Consider the following 17,591-nt stretch of genomic DNA (forward strand, 5'->3'; position numbering starts at 1 on the left):
GTTTCTATTTCAGATTTTCAACATCCCCAATGTTTTGACTTTTGTGTGTTCTAACCGCACCTTCCCCTGCAGTTTCCAGCTGTTGCACTGTCATAGCTTTCAGAGCACAATTACCAGCGACCCCTGTGGTTCGGTCTCCATGGTGATCAGCTACCTCATTGATATGGTCATTGTTAACCTGCCTGCCCTGTTTCAAGCTGCCTTGTGGACAGTATTAACAGCTCTGCTGTGTATTTCCAGCAATTCCCGCCTTTCTTTCCATTCTCTGGCAGCATCTGCTTTTGCTGCTTTTTCACTTGATTTATTCTGACGATGCATGTTCCTGTTTGGCTGCACATTCCAGATTCCAGTCGCGTGTTAATCTAATCTTATCAGTTTATTTTTGTACCTTCTGTGTTAAGGGGCTCCATTTACAAACACATCTGCGGAGTCCAGGAATTAATCTGAGTGACAGCGTAAATGATTCTGCAGGCAGAACGGTTGGGGGTGATTGTCCTGCATTCAACCTCATGGCTAACATCTAAAATACGAAGTGGAAGTGCTCGAGATCTCTTCACCAGAATGGGGCCGATTATAACAATATTTGCCAGCTGAAGATGTAACGGAGATTAAGGCGTTCCTCTTTTGCTCCAATTACCAGTAGAATGGCTATTGGCGAGCTTTGACCTGACTGAAATTAGGTATGTTCACTCATTTTTCCCTCAGTCACCTCATTCAACAGTTTTGACTATACGCCACGATTGAGGTCAGTCAGACTAGTTTTTAAAAAATAAATTTAGAGTACCCAATTCTTATTTTCCAATTAAGGGGCAATTTGGCGTGGCCAATTCACCTACCCTGCACATCTTTGGGTTTGTAGCCACCTGGGTTGGCCACTTCCCGACTTAAAATGGAGATCCGGAAAGAATGCAGGTAAATTCAATCAAGCCAGGAAAAACAAGCAAGTGCAAAGTTCCTGTGTATTAAAACTTGCAGAAACCCAGACAGCACTGAAACTCACAGCCATCTGCATATTAATGAGCGATCCCCGGGAACAATTGAAACATTTAAGGTGAATAAGGCCAAGCCAGACTCCTCGGCGCCAGCAGGAGCCAAGACAAAGGAAAGCCAACAGACACTCAGGGACCGCCCAGCGATCAGGGAACGGCTCCAGTATTGGAGAAATCGATCCAAGTGATCAGAACTTAGTCCAATCACTTGGAACCAGGTACGGGGTCTGCCCAAAGGGGCGGGAAGCCCCTGGGGACTATAAAATAGAGTCCCCAAGTTCAATTTGTTCTTCTTGGCAGGGTCACTCAGCAGCAGTGACCTGCCTAGCTGCCGCACCAACCAAGTAAGGCTCCAGTCAACGCACGCTACGAGATAGGCACTCCGAGCTACCAGTCCATACCAGCTTTGAATCCTGCAGACTCAGTATAGGCCTTTTAGTGTTAGAGATAGTCTAGTAAGTAGAGTTTATGCATGAGTCGTGATTGACTGTGTATAATAAATGTGTTTTGATTTGAAACTTACTATCTGTTGTAGTGAGTTATTGATCAGTACTTGAACTTGAACCTCGTGGTGGTATAAAGATACCTGGCGACTCGAGAGCAAAGGTTATAGAAACAGAGCAAATTAAGTAAAGACACAACGAGCAACATTTATGAGCCAACCAAAAGTTAGCAACATTTAGTGGCGACATCTGACGGGACCCGACTTAGAAGTGGCCTAACCACTCTGGGAGAACCCAAAATTTGAATTGAGAATCCAATTGGGAACAGAAAAACCACAAGTGTTCAAGCAGTCTTGATCAATCCTCATAATTCGGAAGCGTGTTAATGCATGCGTAACTAACAGGGCTATAAGGTAAACCTGATAGATGTTTTGTTGCGAAAAATGTCAGGAGTTTGTGTTCCGGAAAGTAGCGAACGCCGTACCCGTGTTTACAGCACCGCCTTAGCACCCCCATTCCAAATTTTAAAAGAGTATTCAGATAGGAAAATGGCAATGAAGGCAATGGAACGCCTCATGAACCCTCAAGAATTCGTGGTCGCAGCAACCAGCAGCAGAGTAGGACGGTGTCCCGTTTGGGAAGAAGAGATCAGGAAATATCTCAAAGGGAAAGGATGGCCCCTTTGGAGTGAATTCTGTGATAATGAGGAAACAGGTCCCGGGAGTATAGGACAGACTTGGTGGGAGAACCTGTCAGTGATCCATAAGAAAAGCTTAGGGAAAGCTCGCAAGCCGATGGCAATCGTATCCTGTCTGGCACAATTGCGAGGTACAGAGGAGGTCGTTCAGACACTCCGCAAAGAGATAGAAGTGAGACATCGAATGAGCAAGGTCGATGTTAGTGAGATCGAGAGAGAGAATATAGATTTGAGAAGGAAGTAGGCAGCAAAGAACGGAGAGGTGGATGATGCCAAGTGGGCACACTAGTCTTGTCGAGCGCATCTGAGCAGCTTCCAAACTCAATACGATAAGGCCTATCAGGACACGCAACGTGCAGTCCTGGTAAGAGAAGAGACAGAGAAACAGGTAGAGGCATTGCAAAGGCAGTGCAGCGATCTAAAAGCAGCGTTAAAAGCACTCCATGCTGCCACCACGGAGCACAGACAAAGCTCAGTGGATCATTCAAAACGCAGGAAGCAGATTACGGAACTGCAGTCTTTGCTTTCAGTACAAAATGGGTTTCAGAGCACCTTTGGATCCCAATTAGATGAGGAAGACGGCCCTGATTTATTTGTTTATTTATTTATTCATTTATTTTTTGGGAAATTGTAATTGTTGAAGTTAACCAAAGGTTTAAGACATGGCAGGAGATCTCAGACCCGTGTCATGCTCCTCGTGTGCGATGTGGGAGCTCAGGGACACGTCCACTGTCCCTGGCTCCTTCACGTGCAAGAAGTGTGTCCAGTTACAACTCCTGTTAGACCGCTTGACGGATCTGGAGCTGTGGATGGACTCACTTTGGAGCATCCGCGATGCTGAGGACGTCGTGGATAGCACATTTAGCGTGTTGGTCACACCGCAGGTGAAAGGTACTGAGGGAGATAGAAAATGGGTGATCAAAAGTCAGAGCAAGAGTAGGAAGGCAGTGCAGGTGTCCCCTGCGGTCATCTCCCTGCAAAACAGATATACCGCTTTGGATACTGTTGAGGGAGGTGGCTCACCAGGGGAAGGCAACAGCAGCCAGGTTCATGGCACCATGGCTCGCTCTGCTGTGCAGCTGGGCAGGAAGAAGAATGGCAGGGCTATAATGATAGGGGACTCAATCGTAAGGGGAATAGACAGGCGGTTCTGCGGACGCAATCGAGACTCAAGGATGGTATGTTGCCTCCCTGGTGCAAGGGTCAAGGATGTCTCGGAGCGGCTGCAGGACATTCTGGAGGGAGGGGGGGGGGGGGGTGAACAGCCAGCTGTCGTGGTGCACATAGGCACCAACGATATAGGTAAAAAAACGGGACGAGGTCCTACAAGCTGCATTCAGGGAGTTAGGAGTTAAACTAAAAAGTAAGACCTCAAAGGTAGTAATCTCAGGATTACTGCCAGTGCCACGAGCTAGTCAGAGTAGGAATGTCAGGATAGATAGGATGAATGCGTGGCTCAAGAGATGGTGCAAGAGGGAGGGATTCAAATTCCTGGGGCATTGGAACCGGTTCTGGGGGAGGTGGGACCAGTACAAACCAGACGGTCTGCACCTGGGCAGGACTGGAACCAATGTCCTAGGGGGGGTGTTTGCTAGAGCTGTTGGGGAGAGTTTAAACTAATGTGGCAGGGGGATGGGAACCGATGCAGGAAGTTGGAAGGTAGTAAAACAGGGTCAGAAACAAAAGGCAATAAGGGGGAAAGTGTAAGGCAGAGAAGCCATAGTCAAAAATCAAAAAGGGCGCCAGTACAAGGTACAGTGACTGAGGGGAGCTCAGTGAATAGGACCAGGAATACTAAAAGGAATAAAACGGGAAGTGAAAACATTAATGGTAAGCGACGCGGCAGGTTGTTACATGAAAATATGGGTTCAACGACAAGGAAAATTAGGAGAAAAGTTAAGAGGAAATATAACTTAGGAGAGGTTATTGATCGAGGTGTTAAGATTCAGAACAGAGGTAAAAAAAGCCAACATAAGTGTACTTTACCTGAATGCTCGTAGTATTCGGAATAAGGTAAATGAGTTGATGGCGCAAATCATCGTGAATGACTATGATTTAGTCGCCATTACTGAAACATAGTTAAAGGATGGTCACGACTGGGAGTTAAATATCCAAGGGTATCAAACCATTCGGAAGCACAAAGTGGATGGTAAGGGAGGTGGTGTAGCTCTGTTATTTAAGGATGACATTCGGGCAATAGTAAGGGATGACATTGGTGCTATGGAGGATAAAGTTGAATCCATTTGGGTGGAAATCAGGAATAATAAGGTGAAAAAGTCACTGATAGGAGTAGTCTATGGGCCACCAAATAGTAACATTATGGTGGGGCAGGCAATAAACAAAGAAATAACTGATGCATGTAGAAATGGTACAGCAGTTATCATGGGGGATTTAAATCTACATGTCGATTGGTTTAACCAGGTCGGTCAAGGCAGCCTTGAGGAGGAGTTTATAGAATGTATCCGCGATGGTTTCCTAGAACAGTATGTAATGGAACCTACGAGGGAACAAGCAGTCCTAGATCTGGTCCTGTGTAATGAGACAGGATTGATTCAGGATCTCATAGTTAGGGATCCTCTCAGAAGGAGTGATCACAATATGGTGGAATTTAAAATACAGATGGAGGGTGAGAAGGTAAAATCAAACACTAGTGTTTTGTGCTTAAACAAAGGAGATTACAATGGGATGAGAGAAGAACTAGCTAAGGTAGGCTGGGAGCAAAGACTTTATGGTGGAACAGTGGAGAACCTTCCAAGCGATTTTTCACAGTGCTCAGCAAAGGTTTATACCAACAAAAAGGAAGGACGGTAGAAAGAAGGAAGATCGACCGTGGATATCTCAGGAAATAAGGGAGAGTATCAAATTGAAGGAAAAAGCATACAAAGTAGCAAAGATTAGTGGGAGACTAGAGGACTGGGAAATCTTTAGGGGGCAACAGAAAGCTACTAAAAAAGCTATAAAGAAGAGTAAGATAGAGTAAACTTGCTCAGAATATAAAAACATAGTAAAAGTTTCTACAAATATATAAAACAAAAAAAAGAGTGGCTAAGGTAAATATTGGTCCTTTAGAGGATGAGAAGGGAGATTTAATAATGGGAGATGAGGAAATGGCTGAGGAACTGAACAGGTTTTTTGGGTCGGTCTTCACAGTGGAAGACACAAATAACATGCCAGTGACTGATGGAAATGAGGCTATGACAGGTGAGGACCTTGAGAGGATTGTTATCACTAAGGAGGTAGTGATGGGCAAGCTAATGGGGCTAAAGGTAGACAAGTCTCCTGGCCCTGATGGAATGCATCCCAGAGTGCTAAAAGATATGGCTAGGGAAATTGCAAATGCACTAGTGATAATTTACCAAAATTCACTAGACTCTGGGGTGGTCCCGGCGGATTGGAAATTAGCAAACGTGACACCACTGTTTAAAAAAGGAGGTAGGCAGAAAGCGGGTAATTATAGGCCAGTGAGCTTAACTTTGGTAGTAGGGAAGATGCTGTAATCTTAATCATCAAGGAAGAAATAGCGAGGCATCTGGATGGAAACTGTCCCATTGGGCAGACGCAGCATGGGTTCATAAAGGGCAGGTCGTGCCTTACTAATTTAGTGGAATTTTTTGAAGATATCCACGGCCCATTCGCACCCCATTTTGGCTCGTTATGTTCAAAATTCTTTTGTTTGGTTTTGGCAACCCTTAGGATTGCTTCCCTATGCTATTTACATCCTCAAACACTGGGATGGTAAATGACACAGGCGGCGGGACGGCTCGCAGTACGGTAGTATTTTCTTAGATGTCTTGTCCAAGTATTCGTTTTTTTTTTTTAAATGAGGGAGTCACACATGGTGACCAATTATAAAGGGAAATTGGCACTAAACGACAGACATGCTAACGTACAAGATATTAAACAAGATGGTAACAGAAACTATGCTTGATCCACAGAATTGCAGAAAGAGAGACAAGACAAAAAGGAAGAGAAGAAAGGAAAAGAGAGCAATGAAGACGGCATATGTGTTTTTCGTTCTAATGTATATTCGGTTACGCACGGACGTGAACCCCCTGACCCGGCCGTCAATGATTCACTTCCCCATAGCACCCAGAACCCAGTGACAAGTAACAACGCACCATCATGGTGTGATAGGTTTATAACATGGTACACCCTTTCATACGTAATTGAATCCCTTTTAGTATTGGCGATTGGCGATATTCTGCAGCATCGTGCAGACTATCCGCATGCGAAAATAGCGAAAGAGAGCCTACCGCTCTCGCACTCCGGTATACAGGATGAGATCCCCTATTTTCGGTTTTCACCATGCCCCCCGAACCCCTTGATCTACAATAAAGGACATTCGTTTGCATAATTTTTGTGAATAAAGACAACTGAAAGATTGTACAACTCTGTGCTTGACCGCCAAACCAGAGGAAAATATGAATGCTGCTATTATTTTTGTATTGTTAGGAAGTTAGTATGATTGGATGTTTAAGTGAGTGTAGTTTATGGAAGATAGTTAGAGGTACCGTTTTTTTATGTTGTAATGCATGCCCCTGATGTGACATAGCGCCACTTAGAATTGTTAGTTAAAAATTTTCATACATAGTTATGATCAGTGTAGAGGCCAGGGAAGGGTGCTCGCTGGGTCAGGGAGTGAAGACAACGCAATTATGTGATCACAAGGAGGGAGTGTAGCCACCTGGGTTGGCCACTTCCCAACTTAAAATGGAGATCCGCAAAGAATGCAGGTAAATTCAGTCAACCCAGACAGCACTGAAACTCACAGCCATCTGCATATTAATGAGCGATCCCCGGGAACAATTGAAACATTTAAGGTGAATAAGGCCAAGCCAGACTCCTCGGCGCCAGCAGGAGCCAAGACAAAGAAAAGCCAACGGATACTCAGGGACCGCCCAGCGATCAGGGAACGGCTCCAGTATTGGAGAAATAGATCGAAGTGATCAGAACTTAGTCCAATCACTTAGAACCAGGTACGGGGTCCGCCCAAAGGGGCGGGAAGCCCCTGGGGACTATAAAATAGAGTCCCCAAGTTCAATTCGTTCTTCTTGGCAGGGTCACTCAGCAGCTTGAACCAACCCTTGACAGTGACCTACCTAGTTGCCGCACCAACCAAGTAAGGCTCCAGTCAACGCACGCTACGAGATAGGCGCTCCTAGCTACCAGTCCATACCAGCTTTGAATCCTGCAGACTCAGAATCGAACGAAAGGCCATTTGTTCCCCTGACCTGGTGGGCCAGTTCCAAAGCTAAGTATAGGCCTTTTAGTGTTAGAGATAGTCTAGTAAGTAGAGTTTATGCATGAGTAGTGATTGACTGTATATAATAAATGTGTTTTGATTTGAAACTTACTAACTGGTGTAGTGAGTTATTGATCAGTACTTGAACCTGAACCCCGTGGTTGTATCATAAAGATACCTGGCGACTCTAGAGCAAAGGTTATAGAAACAGACCAAATTAAGTAAAGACACAACGAGCAACATTTAAGAGCCAACAAAAAGTTAGCAACAGGTTGTGGACACAGGGAGAATGCAGACACAGGGAGAATGTGCAAACTCCACACAGACAGTGACCCGGGGCCGGGATCAAACCCGGGTCCTCAGCGCCTTGAGGCAGCAGTGCTAACCACTGCGCCACTGTGCTGCCCAAGGTCAGTCAGACTAGTTGAATTGAAATTGAAACTTGGACCTGTGAGATCTGAATGGCTCAGTTCCCAGCTAAGCAGTGAGAAACAGGTTCCAGGTTCAAATGCATTTTTGAACTGCAATTCTGAAGGTCTTCATGGTTTTGAGTATAAATGGAGATATAAATGAATAATATTTCCTTTTGCCCAAACCACAGAAGAGTATAAGATCAAATTCCAGGGTTTTATTCTTCTGGAAAAAAAAGAGACATGCTATCAAAGTTTTTCACCTTGCAGTCATCAGGCTAGCTGGATGCGTTTTCCAACCATAACGGGGGAACAACAATTTATATTGCATGAGAGGAGAGGTTGTTGGCAAATGATCAGAACTCTCTTTTCACACAGAATGAATCGTTGCTCTCCCGTTACGGTTGGAAAATTCTTACGAGCTAACCTGATGAGTGCATGATGAAAAGCTTTGATAGCATGTCTTTTTTTCCCAGCAATATTCAAGTTTTTTATTACCAAACAATTCTTTGGTTTGTTATTGCATTGGACAAAAGTTCCAATTGTTTTCATGGTTTAATTATTAGGGCAAATGAATAAACTTATTCTCACTTTTCCTTGACTTCCTCTTCTTCGTTTCTCTTCTCTTCTCCCTTCTGTTTACTCTGCTCAAATGTTTTCTCTTTCTCTTTATCTCTGCATTCTTCAGCACATTCGCAGTTGTCACTATCACTGCCGTCTAGCTTTGCAACGCCATCATCATCTGAACTGTCGCTGCAATTTCCCAACTCACTCTCCGAACTGTCTCCAGCCACCTTGTCCGAGTTCTCCTCACCACTCGATTCCTCGCTCGAAGTTGTCTCATATCTGCAATTTTAAATGCAACAAGATTTTATTTGTAGCTATTGCCAGAAAGGGTGGCAAAGCAGTTATGTTGCTGGACTAGTGACCCAGAGGCCTGGACTCAGAACCTGGAAATGAGAGTTCAAATCCCATCTAGGATATTTAAATTCAGTTCATTAAAAGAAACTGAAATGAAAGGTTATTCTCAGTAATGGTGGCCCAGAAACTACTGGACTGTTACTTAAAAAAAAAACATCTGGTTCACTAATGCCATTAGGAAGGGTCTCAGTTGTGCTTAACTGACTTCTGACATGGCTGAGGAAGCCATTCAGTTGTCAAGGTGATTCAGCCAACAGGTGTGTTGCCTCTTTTTTGGGAAGACCTGATGTGCTAATCAGGCACGTAGCTGGGCAGTGGTGGGCCTTCCTTGCAATCAAGGACCCCTGAGGTGGAAATTCCCCCACGCCCCCATCCTGAGAGCTGCTGGCCAATCAGAGGCCAATAGCTCTTCCATTACTCGACAGTGTCACTGTGGAGGTAGTGGTGATGCACCCACTTAAGGTCGAGGATCGCTGATGGACCCAGGCCACAGATATGTGATGGCAGGAGGAGGATCACAGCGTGGGGATTGCGAGGAAGGAAAGTGTCAGCAGCATGGGCAAGGTGTGGCTTTCGACAGGCCCCACCTCTTCCTGATGTCAGGTCCTTTGATCAGGCACTGAATGCCTTTGACTGAGGGCCCACGGAAGTTCACCATTGACCCTGAGATTTGCTTTTTGGGCTTCCTGCACGGTGAATACCAATGGTGATGAGGCCCTGAAATGGGCATTGTAAGAGCCTTCGTGTTGATTCTCTTATTTCTTATTTTTTTTACTTTGTGGTTATCATTTTTGATCCATGGATATTTGATGGACATTAAGTCGAGCAGAGGGAGTGAGGAACTCTAAAGTTGCAAATTGGTACACTCTGCTTTGGAAATTTCGTTTCTGAACAGAGGAAACAAAGTCTTTTTGGCATCCGCGAGATCGGGAGGATTTGGTTTGATTGGTTGGCTGGTGACCAATGAATTGGCCAAAGGCTGCATTCTGCCCAGCAACAGTCGGTGATTGGGTCCTACCTGAGTGAGATGGTTTTCAGAGGAAGCGGGAAGTTACAGTCGGATCCTGGACACTGAGAGGAGCAGCTGTGAATGTCTGTATGTCTCTCTCTCTCTCTCCCTCTCCAGAAATATTGCCTATCTGCTGTTTTTCTGAACCTGCAGACAAGCTCTTGGGACCCAAGCTCACAGGTGGAATTCCCTCTAGGATCAAGTCTGCCCCAACCTGGTGGTGATTGTACACTGGGACGAGCAGACCTGGGAGGCACACCCTTTCCCCAGTTAAGACCCTTGCCACTTGGTCGTTTCCCACCTAGCCAGAACCTTCCAGCTGGCGAGATGATGACAGCTCAGAGGGGGTGGCGGGGGCTAAGAAGTGTAAATGAAGATAGTTAGATCTTGGGAGGGAGGTGGGGGGGGGGGGGGGGGCTCCATCAGAAGTCCCGTTCTAGCGGAGGGTGCCCTCCCATTATGGGCCAGTGACCTCCAGATCTCCCCACCCCAGCCTACTCCCCCCCCCCCCATCCCCTCCCACAGCCCCAATCTCCCCACTTGCAGCCGCCCCCCACCACCTACAATGCGTTGCCTGCCCTCCCCGCCAAAGGGCCTCTGCCACTTACCTTGTCCGCTGGTTCTCAAGACTTAGTGCCGGCAGCTCTCCGAGCAGGACTTCCTCCCAAATGAGTGGTGGAAGTCCTTTCCAATGCCAATCAACGCTCGTTCGAGTGTAACATGGTATCAGTGCTGCTGGAGTCAGCGGGATGTGTTCCCCGCTGATTCTTCAGAGGACCGGTCTCAGCCACCCTGAAAATTCAGGCCTTAGCTTTAAGGAGTGTTTTAAAGGAGGAAAGTTAGGTTGAGAAATGGAGAGATGTAGCGAGGGTATTCCAGAGCTTGGGACTGAAGGCATGTTGTTCAATTAAAGTTAAGAATGATCAAGAGATCAGAATTAGAGGAGTGCAGATAACTTGGGGGGAGGGTTGTGGGACTGGAGGAGATTACAGAGATAGGGAGGGGCAAGGCCACAGAGAGACAAGGATGAGAATGTTAAAGTCAAGGCTTTCCTTAATTGGTAGCCAACATGGGTCAGAGACAGGGTTGACGGGTGAAGTGGACTTGCTGTGAGCTGGATCATGGGCAGCAGGGTTTTGGCTGATTTCAGTGTGACGGAGGGTAGAATATGGGACAGCAGCCAAGAGTGCTGTGGAATGAGGGTTTCAGTAGCTGATGAGCCGGGACAGGGACAGAGTCGGGCAATGTTTTGGAGGTGGAAATAGGCAGTCTTAGCGATGGCGCAGATGTGTGGTCAGGAGCTCATCTTGGGGTCAAATGTGACACATGATGACCTCAGAAAGTTGATTGGGAGAGGGATGGAGTCGATGGCTGGAGAATGGCATCTGTGACATGCACCGAAAAGAATGGCTTTGGTCTTCCGAATATTTAATATAAACCACAGTTAAATGTACAAGTAATCCACAGCAATATAACAATACTTTGGATGATAATTGTAATTACTTACTCTCCATTCAAAAGACCAACAAATTGGAGGTTTTTTTTGCTGACATTTGATTCTGTTGTGTTTGACCCATCCTTCTTTTTCATGATTGATTTCAGCACCCCTGTTAGAAACAGACTGGTATAATGACAGCGGTTACAATAGGTCAACATACCTAATTCAAGACAGCCAGACAGTAGCAGCATAGAAAGGCTCTGTCTGAAACATACCCAAAATGGTTATTGGGCATTTAAACAGCGGAACCTGAACAGGTTTTACTACCAAAAAGCACCACCACGGCAAGCAAAGCTCGGAACAGAACTGCAACACTACCTAATATGCAGGTTCCCCATTAGCTCCATGATTCCACGTCCGTAAACAACCCTGAGATACATTTGTGCAAAATATCTGGTTGAGGTTTGGAAGTTTGAGCTGTGACCTTTGAAATTAAAATTGTGACGGTTGGCGTTGTAACAGTTGCAAGTCCTCTTCCTCCACCTTGTGGAATAATCGTTCTGCGTACTATACTGAGACTGTTTAATGTGTGGGCTACAAACGCCTTGAATTGACATTGGGTCGAAAGAAGGTGTGGAGGAAATATTTCTTCTAGTTTCAATCTTCAAGGTGCAAAATGATCAATCAACTTTTTCTGAATCGATTTTTACCCAATGTGTTAGCTTTTATTGGTAGAGGGATTGAGTTTCGGAGCCATGAGGGCATGTTGCAGCTGTACAAAACTCTGGTGCGGCCGCATTTAGAGTATTGCGTGCAATTCTGGTCGCCGCATTATGGGAAGGATGTGGAAGCATTGGAAAGGGTGCAGAGGAGATTTACCAGAATGTTGCCTGGCATGGAGGGAAGATCTTATGAGGAAAGGCTGAGGGACTTGAGGCTGTTTTCGTTAGAGAGAAGAAGGTTAAGAGGTGACTTAATTGAGGCATACAAGATGATCAGAGGATTGGATAGGGTGGACAGTGAGAGCCTTTTTCCTCAGATGGTGATGTCTAGCACGAGGGGACATAGCTTTAAATTGAGGGGAGATAGATCTAAGACAGACGTCAGAGGTAGGTTCTTTACTCAGAGAGTAGTAAGGGTGTGGAATGCCCTGCCTGCAACAGTAGTGGACTCGCCAACACTAAGGGTATTCAAATTGTCATTGGATAGACATATGGACAATAAGGGAATAGTGTAAATGGGCTTTAGAGTGGTTTCACAAGTCAGCGCAACATCGAGGGCTGACGGGCCTGTACTGCACTGTAATGTTCTACGTTCTATGTATATTATATCATATTAAATTATTAAACCACAGACTCACCTTTGGTAGGACTGACCGTGTGTTGCTGTTCCAGGGACCTTTGCATATTTTCCTCAGTAATTGCATTTCCCTCATGCACAACCTGCAAAGTTGTGCTACAGAGCTTGATTGCAACATGATTCTTTTGGACCATGCCCTTTGACAAGCTCACCCTCGTCACCTCGTCCTTAACTGTATGCTTAATGTCACAATCTTTTATTTCAGCATTCTGACTGCCCTCTAATATTTCATCGCCATCAATGGTAACATATTCAATAGTTTCCATCTTCATATCTCCCTTCAGTATTCCTCTGGTGATCTCTGGTCTAAGTCCACTCTTATGCAGACTGTAAGTATATAAATGTGCATCATCAGTGTCCTCTTGTGTAAGTGGAGTATCTGGACCGACACAGACCTCCTGTACTTGTAAACTGCAGTTAACCCCTACACTGGACATCTGAGGTGTGCAATCCACAGACACATCTGCAATGTCCAAGTGGTCCCCCACTGCTCGACTCATGACTGGAACTCTGGCTTCCTCACTTGCATGGACCATAGTTGGCTGGGCCATCACACTGGCATCGACCATCGTCCTGCAAGTGACAAGTGGTACCTTCAGCTTTAAGTTGTTCAGTTCGTTGTTTGTATCTTCCAGTTCTGCCGCAATCATGGAGATATTTGCTTTCTGACCATCAATAATTTCTTGCAGAAATTCAATTTCCTCCTGGGCCTCAGTGGTGAGTCCCAACATTGACTCAATGACTCCAACACCCACGTGCCTCATTTCCATTTCTGGTCCGACCGCTACCTCTCGGGTGGGCCGCTCTGACTTGTAGTAAAAAACAATCTCATTCATGTCGTTCTTCGCTCCCACACCCACTGACTTTAGCAGCACGTTTTTGCTAGGAGGAGTTGGAGAACCTCCTAGAGACGGGCCTTTAGAGCAGGCCCTGCCCTTTTCAGCAATTGTCAACTTCTCAGTTAGTCGTCGGAGTTCTTTAATTTTACTGGCCCTCTTCTCTTCACTGTCACCAAAAAAATCAATATGAAGCTCCACCACCTTCTTGGTTTCTGGTTGGTACTGTGCCACGTTCCCAGTGCTGTACGACCGCTGCCTGAGGGGGGGAGCTTCAGACAGACTACTGACTTTTCTTTTCTTCAGCTCCGCTATGAGCTGCCTCTTCTCCTCATGGACTGCGGAAAGTTTCCTCTCCAGATATGGAATAATTTTCACTTGTTCTTCCAGCTCCTTCAGCCTCCTCAGGCCAGCTGCCATCTGCTCGCGGATGTGTTGAAGGTGAGCCGGTGTGATAGTTGTGACCGGTGAGCTTCTTCCCGAATTCATAGGACTAAAGCTGAAGAAGCCAGTGAATGACGGGCTGGGGACTGGGTTAACATTGCCATTTCCCATGGAAGGGTTTTGTTGAGCAGAAGGGGACGTTTGACTTTGACTGCATGAATTTAGGCCTGATCTGGATCCAGCTTTCAACAACCTGTGTTTCGGGATGTCTCCAGTGGTCAACTGTTCCTGCTGCAGCCTCCGACTGGTCTCCAGCAAGGTATTTTCAACACGAAGGTTCCTCAGTGAAGATCTTGGAGACGGTGGTGGAAGAAGACTGATGGCTGGTGGTGGTGACGTCGCATTTAAGAGCTGGCTACAAACAGGATTCTTCATGTCATAAGCAACCGTGTAAGTTCTGAACTTTGGGGTTGTGGGCAATGTTTTAATGTCCTCACTGGTTGAGGAGGACAGCGACTCTGTGGAGGTCCATCCGCTAGTGTTTGTTGTTGGTTTTGTTTTCGGTTTACGATGAATGGTCAGCTTCTTCAGAGTGTTCCCACTCTGAATGTCATCAACATACTTGAGGAAATCCAGATCTAACTGGAAACCATATGGTGTCTCCACAGCGTACGGGCTCTTCTCACTGTCCTCCAACTCATTATACAGAGCATGACTTCCCAGATCTAGGGAAAAATAGAACATTGTTACTCAGTTTGCAAAAATAAAGATAGATTTAGCTGCTCTCAGAGAGCACCTTTTTGCTTTAAATCTGATTTATCTGGGTAATTCAGTCAGTTAAAAGCACAGAAGAAGTTAATCCAGTATATTGCTTGAAGTAAAACAGTAGAAGGACTGATGCGAGACACAAAATCAAATGAGTAAGAGGTCATTTTAGAACACTTTGAAGGAAATTCTTCTTCCCACAAAGAGCGATTGAGGGCTGTTGGTCTCTGGAATTCTATTCCCCAGAGAGCAGTGCGGGCAGGGTCAGTGAATATATTCACGGCTGACTTAGACAGATTTTTGTTGTACTAGAGGAATCAAGGGCACAAACAAATCATTCAATCTCACTGAATGGCAGTGCAGTCTCGTTGGACCAAATGGCCGACTGCTGCTCCTAGTTCTGATGATCTCATGGCATGTGGAATCAACTTCCAGACAGAACGCCGGAGGCAAAACCGCCGGAATAATTTAAGAAACAGTTGGACGGTATATGAGGGTTCTCTCTTGTTGGGTCAATGAACCAAATGGCCTTCCGCATCTGTAATGATTTTGTGGTGATGCCATCGTGGGAAAAAAATAAAGAGTGGATCAGAGGTCCAACCCGGAGCGCTTTTGCTCCGAGTTTGGCAAATGAGAAATCCCAGTTATCCGCATGATTTATGGTGGTACACATGCACTGATTTGAACTCTAGGTGGAGAATCTATACAGTGACCTGGTACATTCACGCTCATCAAAAAAGTGTGTGTGCTGTATCCAATGATTTAAATAGAAGCTCATAATAATGGGAATGTCAGGGGCGTTGGAAGCTCACAATAGGGATGCTACAGCTAATTAAAAGAGCTGCAGGTTGGGTGGATTCATGAGGATTCGTAGAATGAAAATGATTCCTGTAAAGGAACGATGGACGTCATCTCCCAGTCCTGGCTACAAAAATGTGTGATGTTGATGAGAAGCCGGTTCATGGCTACAACTGTTGATGACTGGACACCTACCTGGGATACTTAGGTTCATTTGTGCCGGTCGTGCCATTCTTCCTCAAACGTTCAGAGTGTCCATGATATCCACAGATAATCGTGCTTCCAGCCAATCACGCAGCCTGGAATAAAACACAATGGAAACATCATACTGCTACCTTGTATCTCGACACAGTTGCAGGCGTTGATGCTCAGATGAGTGGAGGTGAATGCTGCTTTAGTGAGTCTCGCACTCCACTTAGTTCCTGGTCTGACAGTGGAGGCTATCCAAACAAGGGGGTAGAGTCCTGTCTTGCTGGCCAGCGACAGGGTTCGCGAGCAGGATAAGCAGGACCACTCTGGTTCACTGGAGACACTAGCCGGGGGGGGGGGGGTGTCATGCCGATTTTACATTTACATTTATTAATTTATTAAAGCTGAAAATCAGTGGCCTTAGTTTTAAAGGATAATGGGATCATGTGAAAAGATTTTCGCAGACAGACATTAAATCCAGTCCAAGGAAGATTCCAGCTTCCACCTCTCCCAGGAAATCAGCTCCCTGCACTCCAACCAAGATGTTCAGAGACAGGAAAGTGCAGAGGGCAGGGAATGGAGATGAGCCGGGAAGAGAACAGAAAGGAGCTGAAATCCATTCAGAGCCACAACTTGGACTGAGGGGGAGCCACCATTGTGGTGATTGTAGAATCTGCTCTGACAGAGGGCAGCACAGTAGCACAGTGGTTAGCACTGTTGCCTCACAGCACCAGGGTCCCAGGTTCGATTCCCGGCTTGGGTCACTGTCTGTGCGGAGTCTGCACCTTCTCCCCGTGTCTGCATGGGTTTCCTCCGAGTGCTCCGAATTCCTCCCACAAGTCCCGAAAGACGTGCTGTTGGGTAATTTGGACATTCTGAATTCTCCCTCAGTGTACCCGAACAGGCACCAGAATGTGGCGACTCAGGGCTTTTCACAGTAACTTCATTGCAGTGTTAATGTAAGTCTACTTGTGACAATAAAGATTATTATAAAATTATTGCAAAGCATATCATTTAAGGGTGCAGGGGGGATATATATCAGGGAAGGGGGGGTTGTTTGGGGGAGAGAGACCAGGAAGAGCAGGAATTCATAGAATCCCTACATTTGGTCCATCGAGTCAGCACCAACCTGCCAAAAGAGCAATCTAGCCAGGTCCACTCCCCCCGCCCACTCTACCCTATACCCGTAAGATAACCTGCACATCATAGGGGCAATTTAACATGGCCAATCTTTGGACTGTGAGAGGAAACAGGAGCACCTGAAGGAAACCCACGCAGACATGGGGAGAACATGCAAACTCCACACAGACAGTCACCCAAGGCTGGAATCGAACCTGGGTCCCTGACGCTATGAGGCAGCAATACTAACCACTGTGCCACCGTGCACATAAGTGGTACATGTGTGGGAAACAAATTCAGGCCCAACAATGTGCAATTAAGAATGGCAATGCTCCAGAATTCTGTGAGGTAATATATTCCTGGAATGAGTGCAGACAATAAAGCAATTGGAGGGAGGGAAGTAAAGGTCTCAGGTGATGTGCTTGGGGTACAATGACCTCCAATGTTCTGTAAAACACTCAGGAATATTAATTTTAAAATATTGTAATCTCATTGACTAGCAGCTTGTTATAACCTGACAATCCACTTAATAACGCAGCCATCCAGCAATGTCATAACATGAGTATTGGTTTAAATTCCTAACAATTCCACACAATACTCTGTTCACTTTCACATCTGGCACTCCACCTCCACATCTGGCACTCAAGGACCATTTGTTTCTGTTTTGTCATCGACCATGATGGTTTGTTCCAACCCTGTAATTGACAGTTCCTCCATCTGCTTCCCAATGAGTGCAGTGGATTTTGCACAACCCAGTCCCTCCAACTGTACCACAGTTCCCCAGTCATTGGCAGAAGTAAAATCCCAGGACAAAAATGCCCCTCCCCCCCCCCCCCCGGGTTGCGCCTTGCGGCCCAGTCAGTAACGAAAGCTGGTCTCAATATGAGGGATTCTCAATGCACTGACCAGTCGTCCAGGGCCCAAGGAAGCAGAGCAGTACAGATGTTTACATTGCCTTGTGCTGAGTGTGCACGGAGAAAGATTGGGAGAGA

At 45.9% G+C, this 17,591-nt stretch overlaps 1 protein-coding gene and 1 long non-coding RNA gene across 6 annotated transcripts in view; one reads left to right on the forward strand and one right to left on the reverse strand.

Moving 5' to 3' along the window:
* Window positions 1–17,591, reverse strand: part of kank3 (KN motif and ankyrin repeat domains 3) — a 130,081-nt gene that overhangs the window by 27,331 nt on the left and 85,159 nt on the right. For all 5 annotated transcript variants that reach the window (XM_072482617.1, XM_072482612.1, XM_072482613.1 and 2 more), the window contains 4 exons: window positions 15,487–15,590; window positions 12,510–14,453; window positions 11,219–11,318; window positions 8,373–8,627 (listed from right to left, as the gene is read on the reverse strand). In XM_072482617.1, coding sequence (XP_072338718.1) covers window positions 8,373–8,627; window positions 11,219–11,318; window positions 12,510–14,453; window positions 15,487–15,523 — 2,336 coding nt within the window. In that variant the 5' untranslated portion in view covers window positions 15,524–15,590. The remainder of the gene's footprint in view (window positions 1–8,372; window positions 8,628–11,218; window positions 11,319–12,509; window positions 14,454–15,486; window positions 15,591–17,591) is intronic.
* Window positions 177–7,482, forward strand: LOC140395142 (uncharacterized). The gene is made up of 2 exons (XR_011936115.1): window positions 177–680; window positions 6,065–7,482. It is a non-coding gene; the product is annotated as an uncharacterized lncRNA (long non-coding RNA).

This window comes from Scyliorhinus torazame, chromosome 18 (genome assembly GCF_047496885.1).
Source record: "Scyliorhinus torazame isolate Kashiwa2021f chromosome 18, sScyTor2.1, whole genome shotgun sequence".
Classification (NCBI taxonomy): domain Eukaryota; kingdom Metazoa; phylum Chordata; class Chondrichthyes; order Carcharhiniformes; family Scyliorhinidae; genus Scyliorhinus; species Scyliorhinus torazame.